Source organism: Siphateles boraxobius, unplaced genomic scaffold (assembly GCF_051911475.1).
Source record: "Siphateles boraxobius isolate OS27281-9 unplaced genomic scaffold, OSU_SipBor_1 268, whole genome shotgun sequence".
Taxonomy (NCBI): domain Eukaryota; kingdom Metazoa; phylum Chordata; class Actinopteri; order Cypriniformes; family Leuciscidae; genus Siphateles; species Siphateles boraxobius.
In genome coordinates, this window is record NW_027508885.1 from 61,058 (window position 1) to 87,454 (window position 26,397).

The 26,397-nt window shown below is 37.9% G+C and overlaps 1 protein-coding gene across 1 annotated transcript in view; it reads left to right on the forward strand.

Moving 5' to 3' along the window:
- Positions 1–183: 183 nt before the first annotated feature.
- LOC143752359 (amyloid-beta A4 protein-like) overlaps positions 184–26,397 on the forward strand; it is a gene marked incomplete at its 3' end in the record, with an annotated part of 36,404 nt that continues 10,190 nt past the window's right edge. Inside the window, exons 1-6 of the mRNA XM_077245516.1 lie at positions 184–402; positions 19,670–19,837; positions 22,879–23,008; positions 24,587–24,699; positions 25,460–25,662; positions 26,108–26,340. Of these exons, the coding sequence (XP_077101631.1) occupies positions 346–402; positions 19,670–19,837; positions 22,879–23,008; positions 24,587–24,699; positions 25,460–25,662; positions 26,108–26,340 (904 nt within the window). The remainder of the gene's footprint in view (positions 403–19,669; positions 19,838–22,878; positions 23,009–24,586; positions 24,700–25,459; positions 25,663–26,107; positions 26,341–26,397) is intronic.

Consider the following 26,397-nt stretch of genomic DNA (forward strand, 5'->3'; position numbering starts at 1 on the left):
ATTTATGTAAAAAATACAAATATATTCAAATATAATGTAACACATTCAAATTTAAAAGAATTTTTTTTAATAAAATAAGGTAAAATAAAGGTTGTAGATGGAAGCTGAGTCTTTGATTTAATTGTAATGTTAGTTTGCAGTGTTTTCAGGCATTCCCTGCCCCCCTCCCACACATTCATTCCCGCGGCGCGTCACATGACGCGTTGTTCTTCTGACTCGCCTTCATCGCAGGCGCATTCTTCTGGGAGTCGACACGAAACACACACCGACATTTTACACCAAACGGATACATTTACTCAATAATACCCAGCTCTGTTTGTTGGAAGCACAGAGGAGAGGAGCAGAATGGGGTGTCGAGAGGTTTTCATATTCCTGATGCTCGCGACATCGACGCTCGGCGAGGTAAGACATCGACAAAAGATCATATAGCGACACCGAACGCTGATTAAATGTGACCATCAATGTAACAAGTCGATTCAATGTATCGATCACCGCAACGTTAGATACACAAGAACGACTGTACTACGATTCAACGATATTTAAAAAAAAATCGTTAGCAAACATCGCGACGATTATTATTTATGCGTTCAGGGTGAGGTTAAATAGGCTTAAACAATCATTTATTTATTTATTGAGTCATATCATATTACCTTAGGGATTTTGTTTGCTCGGTTGGTGTGGAATCTTTCCGGTTACATTGGAAATATTTACCGCGATGTAATCGCTACAAAAGCGAAATGTGTCGTGCGATATTTTATATCCAGAGTGAGAAATATGCTACTGTGTAACAGATCCACTAATTAATATTTATAAGAAAACGGTCACATCATAAATGCTCGATCTTCTGCGGTCGCGTGATTTGTCCTTATGAACATAATTTGACATCATATTCAGTACTTTGCTGTTTTATATCGACTCTGTTTTGGTGTAGATCCATATAGTTAATGGAGGAATGCGTTCAGTGGCCTGTTGGATCGGGATTAAACAACAGGGATCATGATGGGATCAAACATGAATCCTCTAGGAATCAAATTAGATGCTATTGGATAATCTGGGACTGAATGTCAGGATCTCGTTTGGATTGATTTCAATCAACCGTGTTGTTGTTGGTGGGCGCGTTTACAGAACATTATTTTTATGACATCGGGTCAGTAGGTCCCCTGTAGTCAATAATTGTATCCCTTAAAACCCATATTTGATCACCAAAATTACATACTTAAACTTTTTTCCTCAAATTTGTCGTCATGTCTTAAAATAGCTTGAATGTAACTGTAGTCCTATGAATATGCAAATGAGCCCCGCCCCCGCTCCTTGACGATCACACGTTGATCTGATTGGTTACAAGGTAGTTTGTGACGTCAGAAACACCAGCGATTTCAAACCGTGTCTTTGGTTCACTGCAGTTTTAAGGAGAAAATACTCAGCAATGCTGTCGACTTATGAATTTACACATGGTTTTCTTAAAGCACATTAAAAACACCACATACACATTAAAAGCTTGATTTTAACCACATGGGGACTTTAAGACGTGACTCCTTAAAATGTATCACTGCTCTTGTCTCATTAATATCACTAGAAACAGCTAAAGAATTGGTCAAAACCACTCTAAAACCAGGCTGGAAGACCAGTTAATACCAGTACACCAGTTTAGGCTGGTTTTAGCTGTTCAAGATGGCCTCGATGAAACTGCGGCTACATTGTGTTTCGAGGAACACGCTATTTTTAAACGCTAACAATCGGTTTACGTTTATTTTTAGTTTAAGACACCATTGTTTTTGCTCTTGTCTAAGCCTGTAATCGTCCACACCACAGTCTCTCCTCTCTATTCTCACCACATTTACAGACTTTTAAAGAATATTATAACAAGCTACTGTGGTAAAACCACAATTTTAGGGCATATTTAATGGTTTTCTTGGAGGACTACTACGCCAATACTCTTATAAATAAATAATATTGTATAAAATACCATGGTATTACTCTCTGATTCCATCCATCAGTTATTTTTAAAGGCATTGTGGGTGTAATAATGAAGCTCTCTGTTTAACAGTTGTAGATGTAAACAACATTAGCTGGATCTCAAGTTATTTTTAAGGTCATTGTTAGATGTTGATTCGCACTAAACTGCATTATATTAGTGTTTAATTGCTTTCACATTTGGTGGTTTGTGGTTTTGTTGGTCTTGCCACTAAAAGGTCTGAAGAAATGGAGGTTTGACAGATACTTTGCGTTCATGTTATGACTGTGATGTTATGACTGTGACGTTATGGCTGTGACGTTATGACTGTGATGTTATGACTGTGATGTTATGACTGTGATGTTATGACTGTGACGTTATGACTGTGACGTTATGACTGTGACGTTATGACTGTGATGTTGTGACTGTGATGTTATGACTGTGACGTTATGACTGTGACGTTATGACTGTGACGTTATGACTGTGACGTTATGACTGTGACGTTATGACTGTGACGTTATGACTGTGACGTTATGACTGTGACGTTATGACTGTGACGTTATGACTGTGACGTTATGACTGTGACGTTATGACTGTGACGTTATGACTGTGACGTTATGGACGTTATGACTGTGACGATATGACTGTGACGTTATGACTGTGACGTTATGACTGTGACGTTATGACTGTGACGTTATGACTGTGACGTTATGACTGTGATGTTATGACTGTGACGTTATGGCTGTGACGTTATGACTGTGACGTTATGACTGTGACGTTATGACTGTGACGTTATGACTGTGACGTTATGACTGTGACGTTATGACTGTGACGTTATGACTGTGACGTTATGACTGTGACGTTATGACTGTGACGTTATGACTGTGACGTTATGACTGTGACGTTATGACTGTGACGATATGACTGTGACGTTATGACTGTGACGTTATGACTGTGACGTTATGACTGTGACGTTATGACTGTGACGTTATGACTGTGACGTTATGACTGTGACGATATGACTGTGACGTTATGACTGTGACGTTATGACTGTGACGTTATGACTGTGACGTTATGACTGTGACGTTATGACTGTGACGATATGACTGTGACGATATGACTGTGACGTTATGACTGTGACGTTATGACTGTGACGTTATGACTGTGACGATATGACTGAGACGTTATGACTGTGACGTTATGACTGTGACGATATGACTGAGACGATATGACTGAGACGTTATGACTGTGACGTTATGACTGTGACGATATGACTGTGACGATATGACTGTGACGTTATGACTGTGACGATATGACTGTGACGTTATGACTGTGACGATATGACTGAGACGTTATGACTGAGACGTTATGACTGAGACGTTATGACTGTGACGATATGACTGTGACGTTATGACTGTGACGTTATGACTGTGACGTTATGACTGTGACGTTATGACTGTGACGTTATGACTGTGACGTTATGACTGTGACGTTATGACTGTGACGTTATGACTGTGACGTTATGACTGTGACGTTATGACTGTGACGTTATGACTGTGACGTTATGACTGTGACGTTATGACTGTGACGTTATGACTGTGACGTTATGACTGTGACGTTATGACTGTGACGTTATGACTGTGACGTTATGACTGTGACGTTATGACTGTGACGTTATGACTGTGACGTTATGACTGTGACGTTATGACTGTGACGTTATGACTGTGACGTTATGACTGTGACGTTATGACTGTGACGTTATGACTGTGACGTTATGACTGTGACGATATGACTGTGACGATATGACTGTGACGTTATGACTGTGACGTTATGACTGTGACGTTATGACTGTGACGATATGACTGAGACGTTATGACTGTGACGTTATGACTGTGACGATATGACTGAGACGTTATGACTGTGACGTTATGACTGTGACGATATGACTGTGACGTTATGACTGTGACGATATGACTGTGACGTTATGACTGTGACGATATGACTGAGACGTTATGACTGAGACGTTATGACTGAGACGTTATGACTGTGACGATATGACTGTGACGTTATGACTGTGACGTTATGACTGTGACGTTATGACTGTGACGTTATGACTGTGACGTTATGACTGTGACGTTATGACTGTGACGTTATGACTGTGACGTTATGACTGTGACGTTATGACTGTGACGTTATGACTGTGACGTTATGACTGTGACGTTATGACTGTGACGTTATGACTGTGACGTTATGACTGTGACGTTATGACTGTGACGTTATGACTGTGACGTTATGACTGTGACGTTATGACTGTGACGTTATGACTGAGACGATATGACTGTGACGTTATGACTGTGACGTTATGACTGTGACGTTATGACTGTGACGTTATGACTGTGACGTTATGACTGTGACGTTATGACTGTGACGTTATGACTGTGACGTTATGACTGTGACGTTATGACTGTGACGATATGACTGAGACGTTATGACTGAGACGTTATGACTGAGACGTTATGACTGAGACGTTATGACTGAGACGTTATGACTGTGACGTTATGACTGTGACGATATGACTGTGACGTTATGACTGTGACGATATGACTGAGACGTTATGACTGAGACGTTATGACTGAGACGTTATGACTGTGACGATATGACTGTGACGTTATGACTGTGACGTTATGACTGAGACGTTATGACTGAGACGTTATGACTGTGACGATATGACTGTGACGTTATGACTGTGACGTTATGACTGTGACGTTATGACTGTGACGTTATGACTGTGACGTTATGACTGTGACGTTATGACTGTGACGTTATGACTGTGACGTTATGACTGTGACGTTATGACTGTGACGTTATGACTGTGACGTTATGACTGTGACGTTATGACTGTGACGTTATGACTGTGACGTTATGACTGTGACGTTATGACTGTGACGTTATGACTGTGACGTTATGACTGTGACGTTATGACTGTGACGTTATGACTGTGACGTTATGACTGTGACGTTATGACTGTGACGTTATGACTGAGACGATATGACTGTGACGTTATGACTGTGACGTTATGACTGTGACGTTATGACTGTGACGTTATGACTGTGACGTTATGACTGTGACGTTATGACTGTGACGTTATGACTGTGACGTTATGACTGTGACGTTATGACTGTGACGTTATGACTGTGACGATATGACTGTGACGTTATGACTGTGACGTTATGACTGTGACGTTATGACTGTGTTGACGACACCAGGACTGGCCGATATAGCAAAACAATTATGTTCTTCTGCCTTTTGATGATATTTAATAAGCATCTCAATGCTTATGTATTTATCTGAAATGACGCAAATAAAGAAAAACCATCATTTGTTTCAGCCATTAATGCCAAGAAGCAAATCTTCTCAGTCATTGCCCATTTTCAGCATACAACGTTTTTAATTAAATTAACCCAAAAAAATTATTTATACAGTACATTTGCATTTATATGCACCAGTATGACAGTTTATGTACAGACAAATCAAAAACGATTCAGACGCCATATATAATGTGTGATATTGTTTCACTAGTGTGTGCAGGACACTATAGTTCATTTATGTAAGTGAGGAGAGCAAAATAAAGTAAATGTGACATATTATACACAATAATTCTTCATACAGTGACTACCAGTAAACATTAGGAGCAAAAATGATTGGGACACTTTGAGCTGATCATGTTTTGCTGAAGTGTTTTTTCTTTAATAACTAATGCACCTTTTTACACCACAGACTGAACAACATGAAGCATTGCTTGGTGATTGGTTGAGCTAAACTGGTATTATCTAACTGTGTAGTTAAATTTAACATCTGACAGATATTCAACATAATTCATGTGTGAGACAGTCTAACAGAAGGACAGACAAAACCAGTCAAATATATTATAAAAGTCATATTTTATTATCATTTTCTAAACTATAGCGAATAAACCGTGATAATGTGAGAAATGTTGAAGGCGTCTGAATAAACTTTGGTTTGACTGTACTGTACCTAAAATATTTTTTCAATGACTTGTGTGAATGTTTTTGAGTGATGGTTATGAAAGGGACAAATAAAAAGCGCATTCATATAATTGTATGTAATATGTTGTTAGCAAAGCCATCACAAATACTGTAATACAAAGACCGAGTTGTCTTTGTTTTCATCTGTGCCTCGTATAAAACGCCATATTGCATGTTCTCTGTTGTCGGTGCTCTGATTATCCGCTGTTGTCCAGAACTATAGACCTGTAAAGGTCATGTGACCCACGCTGGCATTCAGAGCCGGCTTTGAGATGAGCGCTGGGTTTACACACTGAATGCGTGGCTTTGTTGGCGGGAACATGACGTGTCAGCAGGTAAGCGATGAACAACAGCTTCTTGAATAATCAGGATGAGTTTGTGCAAAGCTGCTTGTCGGCTTGGCCTATAGTTGGCCTATAACTTTTTGTGCCAATATATAAAATTAAGCAACAATATCTCAAAAGTTTTTTTATCGTTGACTGTGCGTTAGTCTAGTTTTTCAATGCTTCTTCGTCTTAATTTTGCTACACTGTAAAAAACGATTTTCCGAAGTCGTAAATGAAGAATATTGGAAAAATACTTGAAAAACTTCATGTTTAATTCAATTGTTTGTGAAATTTACTAGCAATTTCTGAGTGGAGAAAATGCTTCCACACCAATTTTTTTCAGTAGGAATAAAAACGTTTGATTTCATCGAATTTTAAGTTTCTTTTTCAATTAAACCGTTTATCGCTCAGAAATGTTCTCCACGTGACATTTTTCATGTCTAAAAATATGCATAAACTTTGGTGGATTTAAATCATAATGAATAAATATGATTAATTTGTGCTGTCACAGAAGTCTTGATGTACAATATTAATATCTTTTAGTAAAACATGTAGCCAAGTGTTATTATAGTGGTGCTTATAAATGTATAAAACGCAAAAAAGTACGAGTATCATTCATTGTTCGTTAATTGTGATTAAACTATATATTAAAATTACTTTATTTTCTTGCGTTAAGTGATTTTAGAGAGAATGCGTACATAAGGATTTCGTTCTATCCTGCGGCCCATCCTCCAGTAATGATGAATTAATTCATGAGATTTGTGCGCTGTTAGTCAGACTGGGCTGATTTTAAAATCCACAGGAAGCGCATAATATATATATATATATATATATATATATATATATATATATATATATATATATATATATATATACACACACACATATACATATATATATTATATACAGGTGAAACTCGAAAAATTTGAATATCGTGCAAAAGTTAATTTATTTCAGTTATTCAACTTAGAAGGTGAAACTAATATATTATATAGACTCATTACATGCAAAGTGAGATATTTTAAGCCTTTATTTGTTATAATTTTGATGATTATGGCGTACAGCTTATGAAAACCCCAAATTCAAAATCTCAGAAAATTTGAATATTACATGAAATCGATAAAAAAAGGATTTTAAATACAGAAATGTCGGCCCTCTGAAAAGTATAATCATGCATATGTATATAGTTATATATACTAAATATATTAGTTTCACCGTTTATTTTAAATTACTGAAATGCATGAACTGTTGCACGATATTCTAATTTTTCGAGTTTCCCCTGTGTGCGTGTGTGTGTGTATATATATATATATATATATATATATATATGTGTATATGTGCCTCCAGTGCATCTGTCGCCATGGAAACAGCCCCATGGGGGGTCGTTTATAACGAGAGCGCTGTGAATTACACATCCATGTCATATGACAGATGCTTGTAGTTGTTAGATTTGACCTCTGACCTTCACAGCCAGGAACAGGGAAGCGTGATTAGCAGCGTCCCGCAGGAGGATCGATGATGCCGTAACACACGTGTGATGCTGAACCCGGTGTTGCATGAGAAACGAATAATACAAAACGTGCACTTGCTGTAAAACTGCTGTGAAAGGATTTGTATTGTGAAAAGCTCTAGCGGTTGCTATTAGTGTTGTAAACCTGATATTGCTTATTCTGATTTGAACCACAGATGCAACTTATCATGTAAAGATGAATCTGGCACAAGATGTAAAATAAATAAACTGATTTATTATTAACTAATACCACACACCCAGCTTACAGGGAATAAGTTATGAACAAACATTCTTCCAGTAACGTTAATATAACGTTTGTTCAACATTATCTGGTCTGTAATAATTCTAAAATAAAATAAAATCTTTTCTCGTGACTTGTTTTATCGGTTGTTTATCCAACATTTTTTAAATGTAACATTGTTTCGGAATGTTCAGAGAACTTTCAAAAGTAACATTCCTATAATGTTTGAAGAATGATAAAATGGAATGTTCAATGTTCCGTTAACGTTCAAATAACTAAAAAAACAAAATAATTTTTAAAACTAATAAACTGGATGTTTTGAACACTCAGAGCGATGATCATAAACACAGATGGAGAAGATCGAGTCAGTCGTTTCCTCTTCATGAGTTTCATTCAGTTACGTTTATCAGTTTTGTTTTATATGCTGTTTAATGTTTGAAGATTACATTATAATTTACTGGGTTTTTCCTGGGTCAAAAATTCTCTTCCTTTCTTGCCCTCTTTTTTAAAAAAAAGCTGATTTTATCAATTTCATTGCTTCATAAAATAAAAATTCTACTTTGCTAGACCTGATAATGTTGGTATATAATCATATCAATACTAAAAAATTGAATTATCAAGGTAGCATAAAAAAGTTTATTGAACTTATAGTCTAATTTTCTACCATATGGCCTACAATTGAATAAAATTAGCAGCTAGCTAACAACAACAACTTGCTTTGTCCTTTTTCTGGTTTCCAGTCTAAACTAAACGAGTTTTAGGTAATTTTTCTACGCATTGCCATATAAACAACATGAGTTTATGTGAAAACAGAAAAAGTGATTCCTAGAGATTGGATTCTTTTGCTCATATTGCTTCCGTGTTTGTGTATCAAATCAAGGCTTATCTTTTCAACAGGACTGTTTTCTCAAACCTGTTCAGTTCTAATGCATAGAAATGATAGCTGTGAAGAAGGAGTGCAGAAGTGAGATAAACAGTGTTTCCCGGTCTCTCGCTATATTTAGTGTTCCTCAGGAGAGAGAGAGAGGGGCGAGGCGCATATTCCTGTCTCTCTCGCTCTCGTTCGCTCGCACACTTCCAGCCTTCTCTCTGAACTCATGTGACGTTTCATTATGCCAGAGAAACGAGCGCAGACATCTTTAGAAACCGGTGTTTGAACTTCAGGTTTTGCGGTCGCTCTGTATATTTCTCAAATAGTTACTAGCTTGTGAAGTGGATTTACTTATTTTATATCATCATGAGCATTGTTATGTTTGAACAAATGTCAATAGACCGGGAAATTTTTTAAAATATGGAAATATAAACCAGAAGACTGAACACCACGAGCTTCACTCGTTTTCGATGCTGCTGAAAAGGGGCGGAGCTACAGAAGCTCTATAGAATCAGCATGGAGTTGTTTTTTCAATAGAGTTGGATCTGTGTTGATGATGATTATGCGGTACCGTGAGAATCAGAATATAGATATCGGTTTCAGTAGTTCAGGGTGTTTTATTTGTAAAAAAACAATGCATTTCATTCACTAAAACTTGCTCTCTCTCTACACTGTAAAAAATGAGCAAAGCAAAGATTGAGAATGTTTTACAAGAAAATACTATTTCAGTTTGGTTTTTTTACATCAAAATTTCACTTTTAATTCAATGTAATGTAATTATTTGTTTTGGAAATTTACTTTCTACACTAGTTTTTTCTGTGTCGCATTTACTCGCTATTGCACATAAAAACGTCATTTCCAGACAGCATCATCTGTCAATGAAGTTTCTTTGTGAATTCTCCATTACACTTTACAAAATAAAATGCTGTGAACAAACACATAAGCGTCCGAGGTTTTCCGAAACGCCATTAAAATAAACCATACGCTTGTTTCCGGTGCTGGAGATCATCTGAAGTACAGAGACACAAACCAGCGGCTTAAACTCAAAGCAAACGTTCCTTCACTCTTCCATTTATCTTCCAAACTATATAAAAGTTGATTAAAAGTGCCCCATAATGCTATTTTAAAGGTTCCTAATTTAGTTTTTCGTCTCCAACAATAGATTTATGTGCATCCAAGATCAAAAACACATTAATTTCCTCATAATCTCCACTCTTTTCTCTCAGTGTCTGAAACGCTTTCAGTCTCTCTAAGCCCCGCCTCTCTGAGAGCTGCTCTGCTGTGATTGGTCAGAAAGTAAACGCTCATTATCATATCTGAATCTCAGTTCTTGATCACAGTGATACGAACAGTAACGATGGCGTGGGTTTTACCGTATCAATCTCAGAAAACAGCGTCTTCTCGACACGAACGACACAAACTCTTCCAGTCTCAGATACACTAGTGTTTGAGGGCGGAGCTACGAGACGCTGCTCAGCCAATCAGGACCACAGGCTGGCATTATGCAAATTAGAAACCTGCGCAGGTTCAACAGGAAGTGAGACTGAATTACTGACGACTCGTTTCAGTTCAGAATCACTTCTTTCTTTTAGGAGACAATAACTTTATTAATCTGCACTTTGATGATTTAAACTTTTCAGCTCTATTACAGACTGCATGAAAGGGAATATTCATAAAAGCATTATAGGAGCACTTTAATAGCACAACTTCTGTATAATATAATAGTGCATGTGCAATTGAACAGAAGTTACTGTATTTTTCACTAATCCGGATAATTCTGCTTCCAGAAAAGTGTGCATGTGTGTGTGTGTGTGTGTGTGTGTGAGTGTGTGTGAGAGAGAGAACTGCTTCCACCTCCTGTTTACTCCCAGAGCGGACGTCCAGTCGGTGTATTGAAGTACGGACACAAAAGCATCCGTGTGTGTGTGTGTGTGTGTGTGAACTCTCACAGATTAGTCTAGATGGCGTTTGTAAGTAATGCATCTGTTTGAGGGCTGACCTACATTTGTGTCGAGGACAGGACGGTTTTAAGGATTGTGTTGTTGAGTCAATGACGTAAATGTCATCAGTCATATTGTGTGTCTCTCTCAGATATCAACACACACGTACAGCGTTATTGTGTTTTACTGCGGTATAAACACACTAGTGATCTGTATCACATTTATATTTACAGTGTAAAGTTGTGCTGAAGATCCACTGATTCGATGAAAGAATGTGTGTATTGGGTAAAAGCCTCAGTCGTTTTGAATAAAAGCAGTTCATTTCGATGTTACAATATCCACATTTTTTTGTTGCCATATAAATAATTATAATTAATGCACTACGTTATTTAGCTGGCTGATATCAATTAAAGCTTGTATAATTGTATGACTTGTGTATATTTTGATATATATATATATATATATGTGTAAGTGTATGAGAGGGAGTGTGTGTGAGTATGGACAGTCCCCACAAAGGGGTGTGTGTGTGTGTGTGTGTGTGTGCGCGTTTGCGATAATATCCGCTCCTGACTGATACTGGATCTTCAGGGTGGGTGTGTGTTACAGTGATTACAGGCCAGTCATTTATACAAACACGCAGCGACGAAATCAAGATGTCCGTTCTCACAGAGACCCCCCCCCCCCACACACACACACACACACACACTCACCCTGCTGCCATGGCGACGGTCAGGCTCACGCCCATAAACCCCCAGTGTCCTCTGAGAGAAAGTGTGTGAGGGGTGTTTATTGTGATGGGGCTTTTCTCATATGACAGGAGACACACACACACACAGACACACACACATTTCTCTGGTTCAGTTCAGCATGTGATGGAAGTGTTTTCTTCTGGATTGTGTGTATTAACTGTTCTGGTGTCCCAGTTAATGTTCAACTTTACAGTTTAACATATTAAAATCGTTTGATCAAATATTTGCTCACTAGTTGATTTTTCACCTGTGAAAGACTGGAATTCTAGGAAAAGTATGTGTGTTTGTATATATATATATATATATATATATATATATATATATATATATATATATATATAATATTTCTAATAACAGAAATCAGCTGCTTGAATGAAAATTGCTGATGTTATCGGACAGACGGAAAAAAAAACTACTGAATCACTCAACGCGTGGTCAGGTGTTAATTTTATATATATATATATATATAATTAACACCTGACCACGCGTTGAGTGATTCAGTAGTTTTTTTTTCCGTCTGTCCGATAACATCAGCAATTTCCATTCAAGCAGCTGATTTCTGTGAATGCATGTAAAACTAAATGTATATTGCAGCACAGGGTGAAGTCAGTATACACATTAACGACGATTTGAGACAAATAAATGTACATTTAATGTAAAACTATGTAAACGGCGCTCTGTGGTGCGGCAGGATTTTGAACAAGGTCCTGAGCCGTTGCTGGGCGGCGCGGACAGACGCCGAGTGGCGCCGCTGGTGTGTGTACACTGATAGAAAATAATGTGTTCGAATTTTAAAGACGTGGTTCTGCGCCGCGTGCGCATCCGGTGTGCGACCCCCTTAAGAGTTATTATTACTTATAATGATTTCGTTACTTTTCGAACTTGACAGCACTTAAATGTGTATTCTTACAACTTAAAGAACAATGTTTGTGTGATTTCTATTTTTCTCCTTTATGAGGCAAAAAAAAAATGGCTGGTAAAGAGTTACTGTGGCTGGTGGTCAAAAAAGTTAACTTCAGGCCCTGTATATATATATATATATATATATAAAATTTTTTTACACCAAACTCATAAGTAGCAATTTCTACTCATTGAAAAATATTAGAGCTGGAAAAAATGTATATTGGTTCTAGAAGTTTTCCTCTTTTCCTGGTCTTCACTGAAGTTTGACTCTCAGACACTCGGATCATGTTGACACTCGACCTGCAGCTTTATAGGAGTTTATCCCAGATCCCGGTTTAACCCAGTGATCCCACACCTGTGTGTGTGTGTGTGTGTCGAGGTGCCATGTGCTGGAGAAACACCTGCAGGGGTGTGTGAGCGTGTGTGTGTGCTGAGAGTGTGTTGTGTTGAGAGTGTGTGTGTGTGTGTGTTCAGAAGTGAGCTAAACCTGACAAAACCTCCTTCTGTCTGAGTATAAATGACTAGTTGTATATAAACCAACAGAAGTCTCTGCAACGCTTCCATTTAGATCGATAAGTAAATGTGTGTTTTCAGGATTTGCAGTTCGGTATGATAATCTGTGTCTGCTTGTATTGAATCAACACTTACACAGAAATTCTTCAAAAATAACTTTCATTTACATTTATACATATAGCAATGAAAGCCATTCGTCACAGAGCCAATGATATTCAAGAACTTTTTCCTTAAAGTTTCACTTTGAAAACACAGATTGTCTGTGGACTTTCTTTTAATGGTCAACCAGTCAGTGTAAATCATCTCCAAAAGACCGAATGCTACTTAATTAATATGAGTGACTGTGACTGATGTAATATTTAATGTTTTGTAATGGCTATAATCCACTCATTTTTTTAGCTAATTTATTTTAAGTGATTCTGATGGCGGTTCTCAAACTCTTTTGACTCCCTTGAAAATAATTGAATAGTAATAATTATTATTATACTAAAATGATATGCAATTTTATTACAATTAAAATAATTCAATTGTAATTTCAGAAGATTCAATTACTGAAAAAACCCACGCCATCGTTACTGTTCGTTTCAAGAGCTGAGATTCAGATATGATAATGAGCGTTTGTTTTCTGACCAATCACAGCAGAGCATCTCTCAGAGAGGCGGGGCTTAGAGAGACTGGAAGCGTTTCAGACACTGAGAGATTATGAGGAAATTAATGTGATTTTGTCCTTTGATGCACGTAAAATAAAACCACTTTAATGAAACGAATGAGTCCTGGTGGGGCTGTGTGTGCAAATAAGATAAAAAGTTTGTGAAACTAGCTTTCTTGCAATTATAAAACCTTTATTCTTCTGCAGTGAAGTTTATTGGATTTCGACTAGTTTGTTCAGTCTCGTATCAGACGGTTCTCATACGCGGCTCTATTCATAACAGCACAGCCTGATCACAGATAGACGTTGTTTTCTTGCCAACACGTTGGGTCCGCTAATAAGATTAGCGAGCACAAAACGTTAGCATGTCTATCTCTCTCTGTCTGTCTCGCCCTCCCTCACGCGTCTTTGTCCTTTATTAAACACAATACGTTCATTGAGAAGCGTTTCTCAGCCTTTACTGAAACCCTCTCGCATTGTCTTTATCGTAACAGGGAGTGTTTCAGAACGTTCTGGCAAAAGATTGTCTGATCTATTATGAAGAGTTTATTTACTTCGTCATGTGAGCTGATAAAGATGTTTAACGTCGTCAAGGTTCAGCGTGTTTAGACTGACGTTCTGTCATCGTATCAGGACAATCCTGGTGTTTTGTCTTCATCATAATCCTCCTTCTGTCCTTCACCGGTGATGGGAACGAAATTCGTTCCTTTTCAGAAGACACATGCAATAACAATATTCGTCATTCAAAGAAAAAACATGCATATATATCTCCTATCTAGTGAAATATTTTGTTAAATACTGCAGTCCATCACTGACTACATTTACATTACACATTAAATTCAGAATGAATGAATGAAAAATTACTCTTTAAACTAATTTAATTCAATTATGGACAGTGGTTCCACACAAGCAAATTATTTTGTATTAATGTTAATGACATTTTTTGAATCTATGTAAGCTCCTTGTGTTGTGACAAGTTTAGTGAACATGCTTTAGTTTATTTTAGGGATGCACCGATACCACTTTTTAAGGGTCGAGTACGAGTACCGATATTTTTTTCCTGGTACTCGCCGATACCGATACCGATGCCTGTTGTACTGGGGGGTTTTCTCGTTTTATGTGGCAATTTTCTAAGAACAACACAATGAGACTAATGAACAAATCAGCATCTTTATTTTCAACAACTTAAATAAACGTAAAAAAATAAATCATTCTTATTGTGCTTATCACAAATTTTCAAAGCCCAAATTTCACAGTGTCCAATAACCTCCAAAGGGCAAAACCAAGGACATAATGAATGTAATTTTTACCTGCCTGTCACAAAGTTGTCAAAGTTCTAAAGAAATCACAGACAACAAGACAATCAAATTTGTCATAAAGTGCCAAAGAAATCACAGAACAAATGTTTAACATAACACTGAGTAACAATGTAATCACAGCCGAAAGTGTAAAGTGAAATATTAGAGTGTACTATTAAATCTAGCAACACTATAACTGCAGGAAGAGTGCTCATAAGAATTAAGAAATATAAGCTAAGGATATACGTGAGGTATCGGTCTTTGGTATCGGGGAATTTTTACGAGTACGAGTACAAGTACATGAGCTTGGTATCGGGCCCGATACCGATACTGGTATCGGTATCGGTGCATCCCTAGTTTATTTAAAACTGCACTGAAAAATAAATGTATGTAGGATTTACATGATTTCTCAAATGAATTACTAGACTACAGCTAGCTATTAGCTAATAATAGCACTTATTAACATACTAAATGCTGAGATTTATATGCTCTTTCAGCAACATGAGAAAACCAATTTGACTCAGTCCACATCCTAACCTAATGCTCTACTCTTCTCCACAATGGTAACCCACTGTAATTTAAATAGTTCTAATAATTGCAATGTAATTGAACATTAAACACAATCACACACTATAAAGTCTTCCCCTTTCCTCATTTTCTAAAAAAACACGTAAAATAACACTTCATTTCAACATTTATTCTGTCTTAATTCAGCTATATGCAAAGCATGCTGGGAACTAACAAGCACCGCCCAGTTTCAGTTAATGCAACACAAATCATTCATGTAATCCAACACAAACGGATTAAGTAAACTTTAATTTTACATATTTAAGCAGATTGAACACAATCAAATTAAGTTTTTGTTTATCGCTAAATTAAACCCTTTACATTAGTTTAACGATTGATAATTAAGTAAAGCGGAAAATTATACAGGTTAAGTTAATTAAACGCAATACAATAGTGTTTTGGTGGTAAAAGAAATATATGTGTGTTACTTTAACAAAACATATTTGGGTAAAAAGAACAGTGCCACAAAACCATTTTTTTGAGTGTGGGTTTACAACACTCAAAAAAATAATTTTTGCCTATTGTTAAATTTAATGAATTAAAATAAGCAAAAGTAACACGATTGTTTAATATTTTGTCACAACTTAATTTAATTGTGTTCAATCAACCTAATATATTTAAAACTGAAATTTACTTAATTAATTTCTGTAAAAACTACATGAATCGTTTTTGTTGACAACTAACTGGGCAGTGGATCAGTAGTTCCCAGCATGCTTTGCAAGGGACTGCATTAGGAGGGTAAATTTAGGGATTAAAGTGTTATTTTATGTGTTTTTCAGTAAATGGAAAGATGTTTTTTGTTCATGTTAGTATTTAATGTTCAGTTATGTTAGTTATGAGGACTTTCTGTAATGTTTTTGAATTTTGTGGTTACCATTATGCAGAAGAGTGACGACTGTGTTTAGCATGTGGGCACTCAATAAACACAACACATAAATTAAACCTCTTGCAGACCTGCATACGTATCTAATATTATTATGAATAAAATATATTTTAATTAAATTAAATGCTATTATCTTCTATCATTTGAAGTAACGAAAGAGTCAAATTAGCTAATATTATAATGTTGGTGATTTTAGGCAGGACAAAAATTAAATCTAGGTAACTTGACAACTTTATCTAGTAGGAATGACACAAATTAATTAAATTAAGTTCATACAGCAAGATTACAACAAATCATTTCAAACAAATTAGATTTTGTTGGTAAAATGTAATTCAATTTCATGGAAAATGTTTCCTTAATTTAATTAAGTTTGTTCAACAGCTTATTTTTTTGAGTGAAGACACCAACATTAATAATATACAGAAAAAAAAGATTAATATACAAGATGGCCAAGTCTAGAGTACATCGTATAGAGATAAGCATTAGAAACGGAATACTAATAGTACATATGTATTCAGATGCATGCATGTATTGTAATCATATACAGATGTATTCGCATTTACTCAAATAACCACCAATATAAACCCATTAACATACACAGGACAAAATTATATCTAGTTAAACAAACTAGCTTGCCGCCTTTTTCCAAGCCTTTGAGACAAAATTTGCGAACTTAAATACATCATAGTTAAACAAGCATACACATTTTCGATCATCAGCATATCAAAATATTCCAGAGATTTGTCGTGTAACTTCACTCTTAAACACAGATTCAAGTTGCAGCTGTACAGTCAAACCTTCAACACCTTCAACATTTCTCACATTATCACAGTTTTAGAAAATGGTGGTAAAATATGACTGTTATAATATATTTGACTGGTTTTGTCCGTCTTTCTGTTAGACTGTCTCACACATGAATTATGTTGAATATCTGTCAGCTGTTAAATTTAACTACACAATTAGATAACACCAGTTTAGCTCAACCAATCACCAAGCAATGCTTCATGTTGTTCAGTCTGTGGTGTAAAAAGCTGCATTAGTTATTAAAGAAAAAACACTTCAGCAAAACATGATCAGCTCAAAGTGTCCCAATCATTTTTGCTCCTAATGTTTCACTGGTAGTCACTGTATGAAGAATTATTGTGTGTAATATGTCACATTTACTTTATTTAGCTCTCCTCACTTACATAAATGAACTTTAATGTTCTACTAAACCCACTAGTAAAAAAAATATCAAATTATATCTGGTGCATGAGTAATCTTTGGTTGGACTGTATTTTGTGAAATGCTGCGGTCCGTCACTGACTACATTTACATGCACATTAAATTCAGATTCAGCTCTACATTCAGGTTGCAGCCGTATTTTTAATATGATGTTTGTTTACATGCAGAACAGTTGAAGACTGTTTTTAGAGTAAAATGTTTTATAAATCAGGCGAATGGTATACGAACAATCCTACAGAATAGAGATATAAATAAAACAACATTTTGTTTCATCTGTGGTTTAGTTCGGTGGCGTCAGACTGTTTGTAAAGCTGCTGATCTGGAGATTTCTGACTCAAACTCAAAAACACTGGTTTTGCCTGCTTTTATTTTATTGCCATAAGGCAGTAAATGGATTCAGTATCGATTTTAAGGCTGCAGGCGTTTCAGTTTGTTTGATCTGTTCAGTTTGTTTGATCTGCGGTTTTGTTCAGTTTGTTTGATCTGTTCAGTTTGTTTGATCTGTTCAGTTTGTTTGATCTGTTCAGTTTGTTTGATCTGTTCAGTTTGTTTGATCTGCGGTTTTGTTCAGTTTGATCTGCGGTTTTGTTCAGTTTGATCTGCGGTTTTGTTCAGTTTGTTTGATCTGCGGTTTTGTTCAGTTTGATCTGCGGTTTTGTTCAGTTTGATCTGCGGTTTTGTTCAGTTTGTTTGATCTGCGGTTTTGTTCAGTTTGATCTGTGGTTTTGTTCAGTTTGATCTGTGGTTTTGTTCAGTTTGATCTGCGGTTTTGTTCAGTTTGTTTGTTTTGTTCAGTTTGTTTGATCTGTGGTTTTGTTCAGTTTGTTTGTTTTGTTCAGTTTGTTTGTTTTGTTCAGTTTGATCTGTGGTTTTGTTCAGTTTGTTTGATCTGCAGTTTTGTTCAGTTTGTTTGTTTTGTTCAGTTTGTTTGATCTGTGGTTATGTTCAGTTTGTTTGATCTGCGGTTTTGTTCAGTTTGTTTTTGTTCAGTTTGTTTGATCTGTGGTTTTGTTCTGTTTGTTTGATTTGTGTTTTTTTGTTTGTTTGGTTTGTTCAGTTTGTTTGATCTGTGGTTTTGTTTAGTTTGTTTTGATCTGTGGTTTTGTTCAGTTGGTTTGATCTGTGGTTTTGTTCAGTTTGTTTGTTCAGTTTGTTTGATCTGGTTTTGTTCAGTTTGTTTGTTAAGTTTGTTTGATCTGTGGTTTTGTTCAGTTTGTTTGATCTGTGGTTTTGTTCAGTTTGATTGATCTGGTTTTGTTCAGTTTGTTTGTTCAGTTTGTTTGATCTGTGGTTTTGTTCAGTTTGTTTGTTCAGTTTGTTTGATCTGTGGTTTTGTTCAGTTTGTTTGTTCAGATTGTTTGATCCGTGGTTTTGTTCAGTTTGTTTGTTCAGATTGTTTGATCTGTGGTTTTGTTCAGTTTGTTTGATCTGTGGTTTTGTTAAGTTTGTTCGTTCAGTTTGTTTGATCTGTGGTTTTGTTCAGTTTGTTTTGTTCAGTTTGTTTGATCTGGTTTTGTTTAGTTTGTTCAGTTTGTTTGATCTGTGGCTTTGTTCAGTTTGTTTGATCTGTGGTTTTGTTCAGTTTGTTTGATCTGTGGTTTTTATTCAGTTTGTTTGTTCAGATTGTTTGATCTGTGGTTTTGTTCAGTTTGTTTGATCTGTGGTTTTGTTCAGTTTGTTCGTTCAGTTTGTTTGATCTGGTTTTGTTTAGTTTGTTGGATCTGGTTTTGTTTAGTTTGTTTGTTCAGTTTGTTTGATCTGTGGCTTTGTTCAGTTTGTTTGTTCAGTTTGTTTGACCTGTGGTTTTGTTCAGTTTGTTTGTTCAGCTTGTTTGATCTGTGGTTTTGTTCAGTTTGTTCGTTCAGTTTGTTTGATCTGTGGTTTTGTTCAGTTTGTTTGTTCAATTTGTTTGGTTTTGTTCTGTTTGTTTTGTTCAGTTTGTGTGATCTGTGGTTTTGTTCAGTTTGTCTGATCTGTGGTTTTGTTCTGTTGTAGGTTCCCTCAGACTCTGGGACCGGACTGCTGGCCGAGCCACAGATCGCAATGTTCTGTGGGAAACTCAACTTGCACATCAACATTCAGACCGGAAAATGGGAACCTGATCCGTCCGGAACCAAGAGCTGCGTCGGAACTAAAGAGGGAATCCTGCAATACTGCCAGGAGGTAAAGATCAACACATGGATGGATGGATGGATGGATACATGCAGATAGAAAGATAGATAGATACATGGGCGTCGGAACCATTGTATGTGTGGGACAAGACCCACCCACTTTTTAAGACCAATGATATTGGACCCACTCACTTCTACCGTCTCTAATTCAGCGCATATGTCTGTTCACTTTTCAGAGCGCCGTCAGTCAAATCCATTCCACTTGAGAAAAGCCCTAATAAATTAAACTCCATTTCTGCTGAATCATTATATTTCTCAACGAGCCGCAAATGACGAAAATAACCGCCCGTTGTACCCTTCCAGTTATTGCGTTGCAAACATCAATAACAGCTTTAAGGCGAGACACTACAGGTGAATAGGGTAATTTTTTTAACTATCAGATATCACCATGAAACTTTGCCAGTTGATTACCTACATTAAGATGAGAAAAAAATGTATTACAAGTTTTCTGTAATTTAATGTTTAAATATGCAAATGAGGCATTGTCTAATTAAATATGCGCTATTTTGCATATATTTAAAAAAACAAAATCTGAGTATTGGAGAAAGCCAGGTTCAAAATTATTTTTTCGTTGTGTTCACATATGATGGGGAAAAAATTACTGAGGGATTTATGGATATCTACTTTTTGTTATCCTGTAAATCAGAATATACTTCCAGTAGCCTTAAAAAAATGATTTTCGCCATGTTTTTTGGAATAAAATGTTATATAAATCAGGTTAGGAATAATATATTTACAAATCCCTCTTCAAATGTCTTCATAATATACCTAGGTACAAGACTGGAAAGTTAGGTGTATATACCAAGGTTTTACTGAAGTGGAGATTTCGGAGTGAGAGAGAAAAGTCATTTTGAGAAATAGGGCTTTAAAGATTTAGCATCAGCCAATGAGATTGCGCATTTAGAGTAAAATCCAGATAGATAGATAGATAGATAGACAGATAGATAGATGATTGATGGATAGATAGATAGATAGAATGAAGCATGATTTAATAACCGCTCTGGCTTCAGCAGAGCTTAATCTGCGTCACTATAAACACGAGTTTTTCAATTTTGAAATCCACTTGTGTTGTCCTTGCTGAATAAAAGGATTAATTTCTTTTTTTTACAAACAAAATAAATCTTACTGACCCCAAACTTAAATGTATCGCGGTTTCACAAACTATTTTCAACATTGATAATAATCATAAATGTTTCTTGAGCATCAAATCATCATATTATACTGATTTCTGAAGGATCATGTGACACTGAAGACTGGAGTAATGAAGCTAAAAATTCAGCTTTGATCACAGGAATAAATTACACTTTACTATATATTCACATAGAAAACAGCTGAGCACAGCAGAAGAGACTTATTTCAAAAATAGGGATGGGACGATTACCGGTTTCACTATAAACCATGATAAAATGTACTGACGGTTAGTAATATAGTTTAAAATTAAATTATCATTAAAACCGCATTTGATTATCGGGATTTTTTTAATAACTCACTATAAATCCTGTCCAGCCAGCAACAGTCTGACGCAGCGCGCAATGTTGTTTTTTTTGTTTGTTTGTTTTTCGAGAAGGAATGGCGGAAGGCAGTGACCGTGTTCGGGAGATTTTTCAGCCTTTTAAGAGGACCAAATCTGAGGTGTGGTCGTATTTTGGCATTTACAAAAATCCTGAGGGAAACTTAATCGAGAATGGTTACCCTGTCTGCAGAACATGCACAAAAAAAGTCGCTGTGATAGTGGTAAACACTTCAAATCTGCCGAGCCGTCCTGTGTGACCATCATCCACTGTTGTAGCGAACGCAAGGCAAGTTAACTTTGATCTCAATACTAAAACTACGTCTGGGAAATAATTGGGCACAAAATGTTGTTTTGAGTTGAAATATTTAATCTCACTCACTTGACATAAACTTGAAGCATCCGCGAAGAAAAGTTTGCAGCAAGTGGTTTTTAGCCAAAGACGAACGAACAAGTTCAAACAAGACTATTAAGAGATAATAATGTATATTCATTGTACACTTATAACACCGATTTTTTTACCACATAATTACGGGGACATAGGCTATTGAATAGAGATGAATGTCTCTATTCTTACCTGTTAAATCCATTTTGTACAGTGTACAAAACTCGTCCAGACAAGATGATCACAACAATATTATCAAATTCTGTAAACAATAAATCAACTCTGATTTCATTTCCAATACAATCAAAAACGGAGACGCAAGATGACAAGTTGTATCTGCATGAAATGGGAGCGCGCGTCCGTTGTGATACATGGATGTGCGCTGAGTTATAATGCGTTGCTATTGACGACGGTCATTATAAGGAAGGAAATGCCACAGAATAGAATCTTACTTTAAAAAGTGCATAGAGCTGCTCGTTTTATTTTGTTGTTTGTTGATTCTCAAATATAAAACTTGTTGAAATGTTTTCAGTGTGAGCATCAGTTCTTTTTTAACACTTTCACCTTGTTTTAACAAAACCGTGATAATATTGATAATCATGATAATTTCGGTCACTATAATCGTGATATGAAATTTTCATACCGTCCCATCCCTATTCAAAAACATTTAAAAAATCTTACAGACCCCTACATTTTTTAACAGTAGTGTAGATACAATAAATATCATACAGTGCATATGTTCTGAATGCATTATTAAGCGCGAGTGTGTCGTCTGTAATGTTCAGGTGTAACTGTGTCTAAGTTATGTATTTCAGAAATGAACATATACAAATCACAGTTAGCTAAAATATTATTCATTTAAACAATGTAATGTATTTAAGGCTGAGACTATGAGCTTATTGAAGTGATGAATACATATTTGTTAAATTATGTATGTAAAAAAGTTTTACATTCTAATAATATTTCACCATTTTTACAGTATTTTTGATCAAATAAATGCAGTCTTGGTGAGCACAGCAAAAGTCACTTCTTTCAAAAACTTTCAAAAAAATCTTACAGACCCCAAACTTTTGATAATAAATGACAAAGTACATATGTTCTGTATGCATCATTAAGTGTGTGTGTGTGTCATGTCCAGGTGTATCCAGATCTTCAGATCACAAATGTGGTGGAGGCCAATCAGCCGGTCAGCATCTGGGACTGGTGTAAGAAGGGCCGTAAGCAGTGCCGCAGTCACATGCACATCGTGGTGCCCTACCGATGCCTGGGTGAGTGAGTGGGTCAGTGAGTGAGTGAGTCAGTGGGTGAGTGGGTCAGTGGGTGAGTGTGTCAGTGAGTGAGTGAGTGAGTGAGTGAGTGAGTGAGTGAGTGAGTGAGTGAGTGAGTGAGTGAGTGAGTGAGTGAGTGAGTGAGTGAGTGAGTCGGTGAGTGAGTGAGTCAGTGGGTGAGTGAGTGGGTGAGTGTGTCGGTGAGTGAGTGAGTGAGTCGGTGAGTGAGTGAGTCGGTGAGTGGGTGAGTGGGTCAGTGAGTGAGTGGGTCAGTGAGTGAGTGGGTCAGTGAGTGAGTGGGTCAGTCAGTGGGTGAGTGTGTCGGTGAGTGAGTGAGTCGGTGAGTGAGTGAGTGAGTCGGTGAGTGAGTGAGTGAGTCGGTGAGTGAGTCGGTGAGTGAGTGAGTGAGTCGGTGGGGTGAGTCGGTGGGGTGAGTCGGTGGGGTGAGTCGGTGGGGTGAGTCGGTGGGGTGAGTCGGTGGGGTGAGTCGGTGGGGTGAGTCGGTGGGGTGAGTCGGTGGGGTGAGTCGGTGGGGTGCGTGAGTGAGTCGGTGGGGTGCGTGAGTGAGTCGGTGGGGTGAGTGAGTGAGTCGGTGGGGTGAGTGAGTGAGTCGGTGGGGTGAGTGAGTGAGTCGGTGGGGTGAGTGAGTGAGTCGGTGGGGTGAGTGAGTGAGTCGGTGGGTGAGTGAGTGAGTCGGTGGGTGAGTGAGTGAGTCGGTGGGTGCGTGAGTGAGTCGGTGGGTGCGTGAGTGAGTCGGTGGGGTGAGTGAGTGAGTCGGTGGGGTGAGTGAGTGAGTCGGTGGGTGAGTGAGTGAGTGAGTCGGTGGGTGAGTGAGTGAGTGAGTCGGTGGGTGAGTGAGTGAGTGAGTCGGTGGGTGCGTGAGTGAGTCGGTGGGGTGCGTGAGTGAGTCGGTGGGGTGCGTGAGTGAGTCGGTGGGGTGAGTGAGTGAGTCGGTGGGGTGAGTGAGTGAGTCGGTGGGGTGAGTGAGTGAGTCGGTGGGGTGAGTGAGTCGGTGGGGTGAGTGAGTCGGTGGGGTGAGTGAGTCGGTGGGGTGAGTGAGTCGGTGGGGTGAGTGAGTCGGTGGGGTGAGTCGGTGGGGTGAGTCGGTGGGGTGAGTCGGTGGGGTGAGTCGGTGGGGTGAGTCGGTGGGGTGAGTCGGTGGGGTGAGTCGGTGGGGTGAGTCGGTGGGGTGAGTCGGTGGGGTGAGTCGGTGGGGTGAGTCGGTGGGGTGAGTGAGTGAGTGAGTGAGTGGGTGAGTGAGTGAGTGAGTGAGTGAGTTGGTGGGTGAGTGAGTGAGTCGGTCAGTGAGAGAGTGAGATAGAAATTAAACCAAACACCTTGTAATCACTGTTTATTTTGCTTACATGATGGAATATTATACACCTCGCAAGTTGTTTTGGCAAAAACGACAAATTCAAAGTTGTTTTGTCTAGAAGTGTGTTGCTCATAGCGCGACTATAGTTAACCTAGACGGTGAAATGACGACAATTGCTTGCTGGGAGTTTGAGTTTCTCAAACTGAGAGAAAGTTGACAAAGTCTCTGTGCTCAACCTGTGTGTTTCTCTCTCTCTCCGTCAGTGGGCGAGTTTGTGAGCGACGCTCTGCTGGTTCCTGATAAGTGTAAATTCCTGCACCAGGAGCGCATGGACATGTGTGAGAGTCACTTACACTGGCACACTGTCGCCAAAGAGGTTAGAGACCACACCACACTCTCTCACTCACACACACACACACACACACACACACACACACACACACACACCTGCACCAGGAGCGCATGGACATGTGTGAGAGTCACTTACACTGGCACACCGTCGCCAAAGAGGTCAGCGACCACACACACACACACACACACACACTCTCAACACACAACACACTCTCAGCACTATATATATATATATTAATTAACAGTATATAATATATTAATGTATAAAATGAATATACGTGTATTCTTATATATATATATATATATATATATATATATATATATATATATATATATATATATAATATATTATATATATATCTTAGAATTATAATTAAGTATGATCTATTACATTATTAATGTTGTCTCTAGTTAATGGATTAACCAAGATGAACTAACAATAAACAATATATTTTGCAGCTTTTATTAAACATTGTTAGTGCTAGTTAAAAAATGTTCATGTTTAAAAAGATAACATTTTTGATTTTACAAATGTATTACTAAACGTTGAGATTAAGTAAGAATAATAAATGCTGTAGAAGTGTTGTTTGTTGTTAGTTAATTGGTGGTAGTTGAGGAAATCCCCCCCCCCCCCCTTCAGCCCTAAAGCGCTTTGAGTGTGGAGAAAAGCGCTATATAAACTAAATGAATTATTAATAATAATAATAATAACTAATGTGCACCAGTGAAACCTGATAGTAAAGTTGTCATCAGTATTTCTCGAGTGTGATTCCGTCTCTCTACAGTCGTGTGGCGACCGCAGCATGAATCTCCATGATTATGGGATGCTGTTGCCGTGCGGGATCGACCGTTTCCGGGGCGTTGAGTTCGTCTGCTGCCCATTGGAGGAGGAGAAGGAGTCTGACAGCGCAGTGATGAAGGATGCGGATGATGATGATGACTCTGACGTGTGGTGGGGGGGGGCAGAGGCCGATTACAGCGAGAACAGGTACAGCTCCCGCACCCCGAGATCGGTCTATTGAGGCTCGTTTTATCCGGTGCATGACAGGCTTCAACAACTAATCCATAATAAAAATCATCCACAACGAATGTCGTTATTGATTAGTCGTGTCTGATAACGCATTTCCATGGACAAAATGGAAAGCTTAAAAAATTATTTATTTTAAGCTTCAAGCTAATGAGTAAGGGTAATGTTTAACATGGGGACCTACCATTTACAACGCTTTCAAAATAAAAGTCCCACACACTGTCAAAATAAAAGTCCCACACAGTGTCAAAATAAGTCACATAATTTATTAGGATGGGACATGATTTTTCCCCTGATTGAATAATGAAAGTGTCTGTATATAACAGATGGTTGATGTATTATGATGCCGGTTTACAAAGATGCTTTTTGACGAATCAAGTCCATGTTTGCCGGTGTTTTCCTGCAGCATGACTCGAGACGCAGACGCTGAACCCGCCGTGGTGGAGGATGACGAGGATCCAGACGAGGAAGAGGACGAGGCTCAGGACAACGACGAGGACGGAGACGGAGACGAGGACGAGAAGGATGACGAAGATGATGAGGTCATCGACGAGCGCCGTGACAACGGCCAGGGCACAAATGTTGCCATGACGACCACCACGACCACGACGACCGAGTCTGTGGAGGAGGTGGTGCGAGGTGAGCGAGAGCATCCAATCACGTGCTGTTCTCACTAGTGCTCGAACGATATCGATA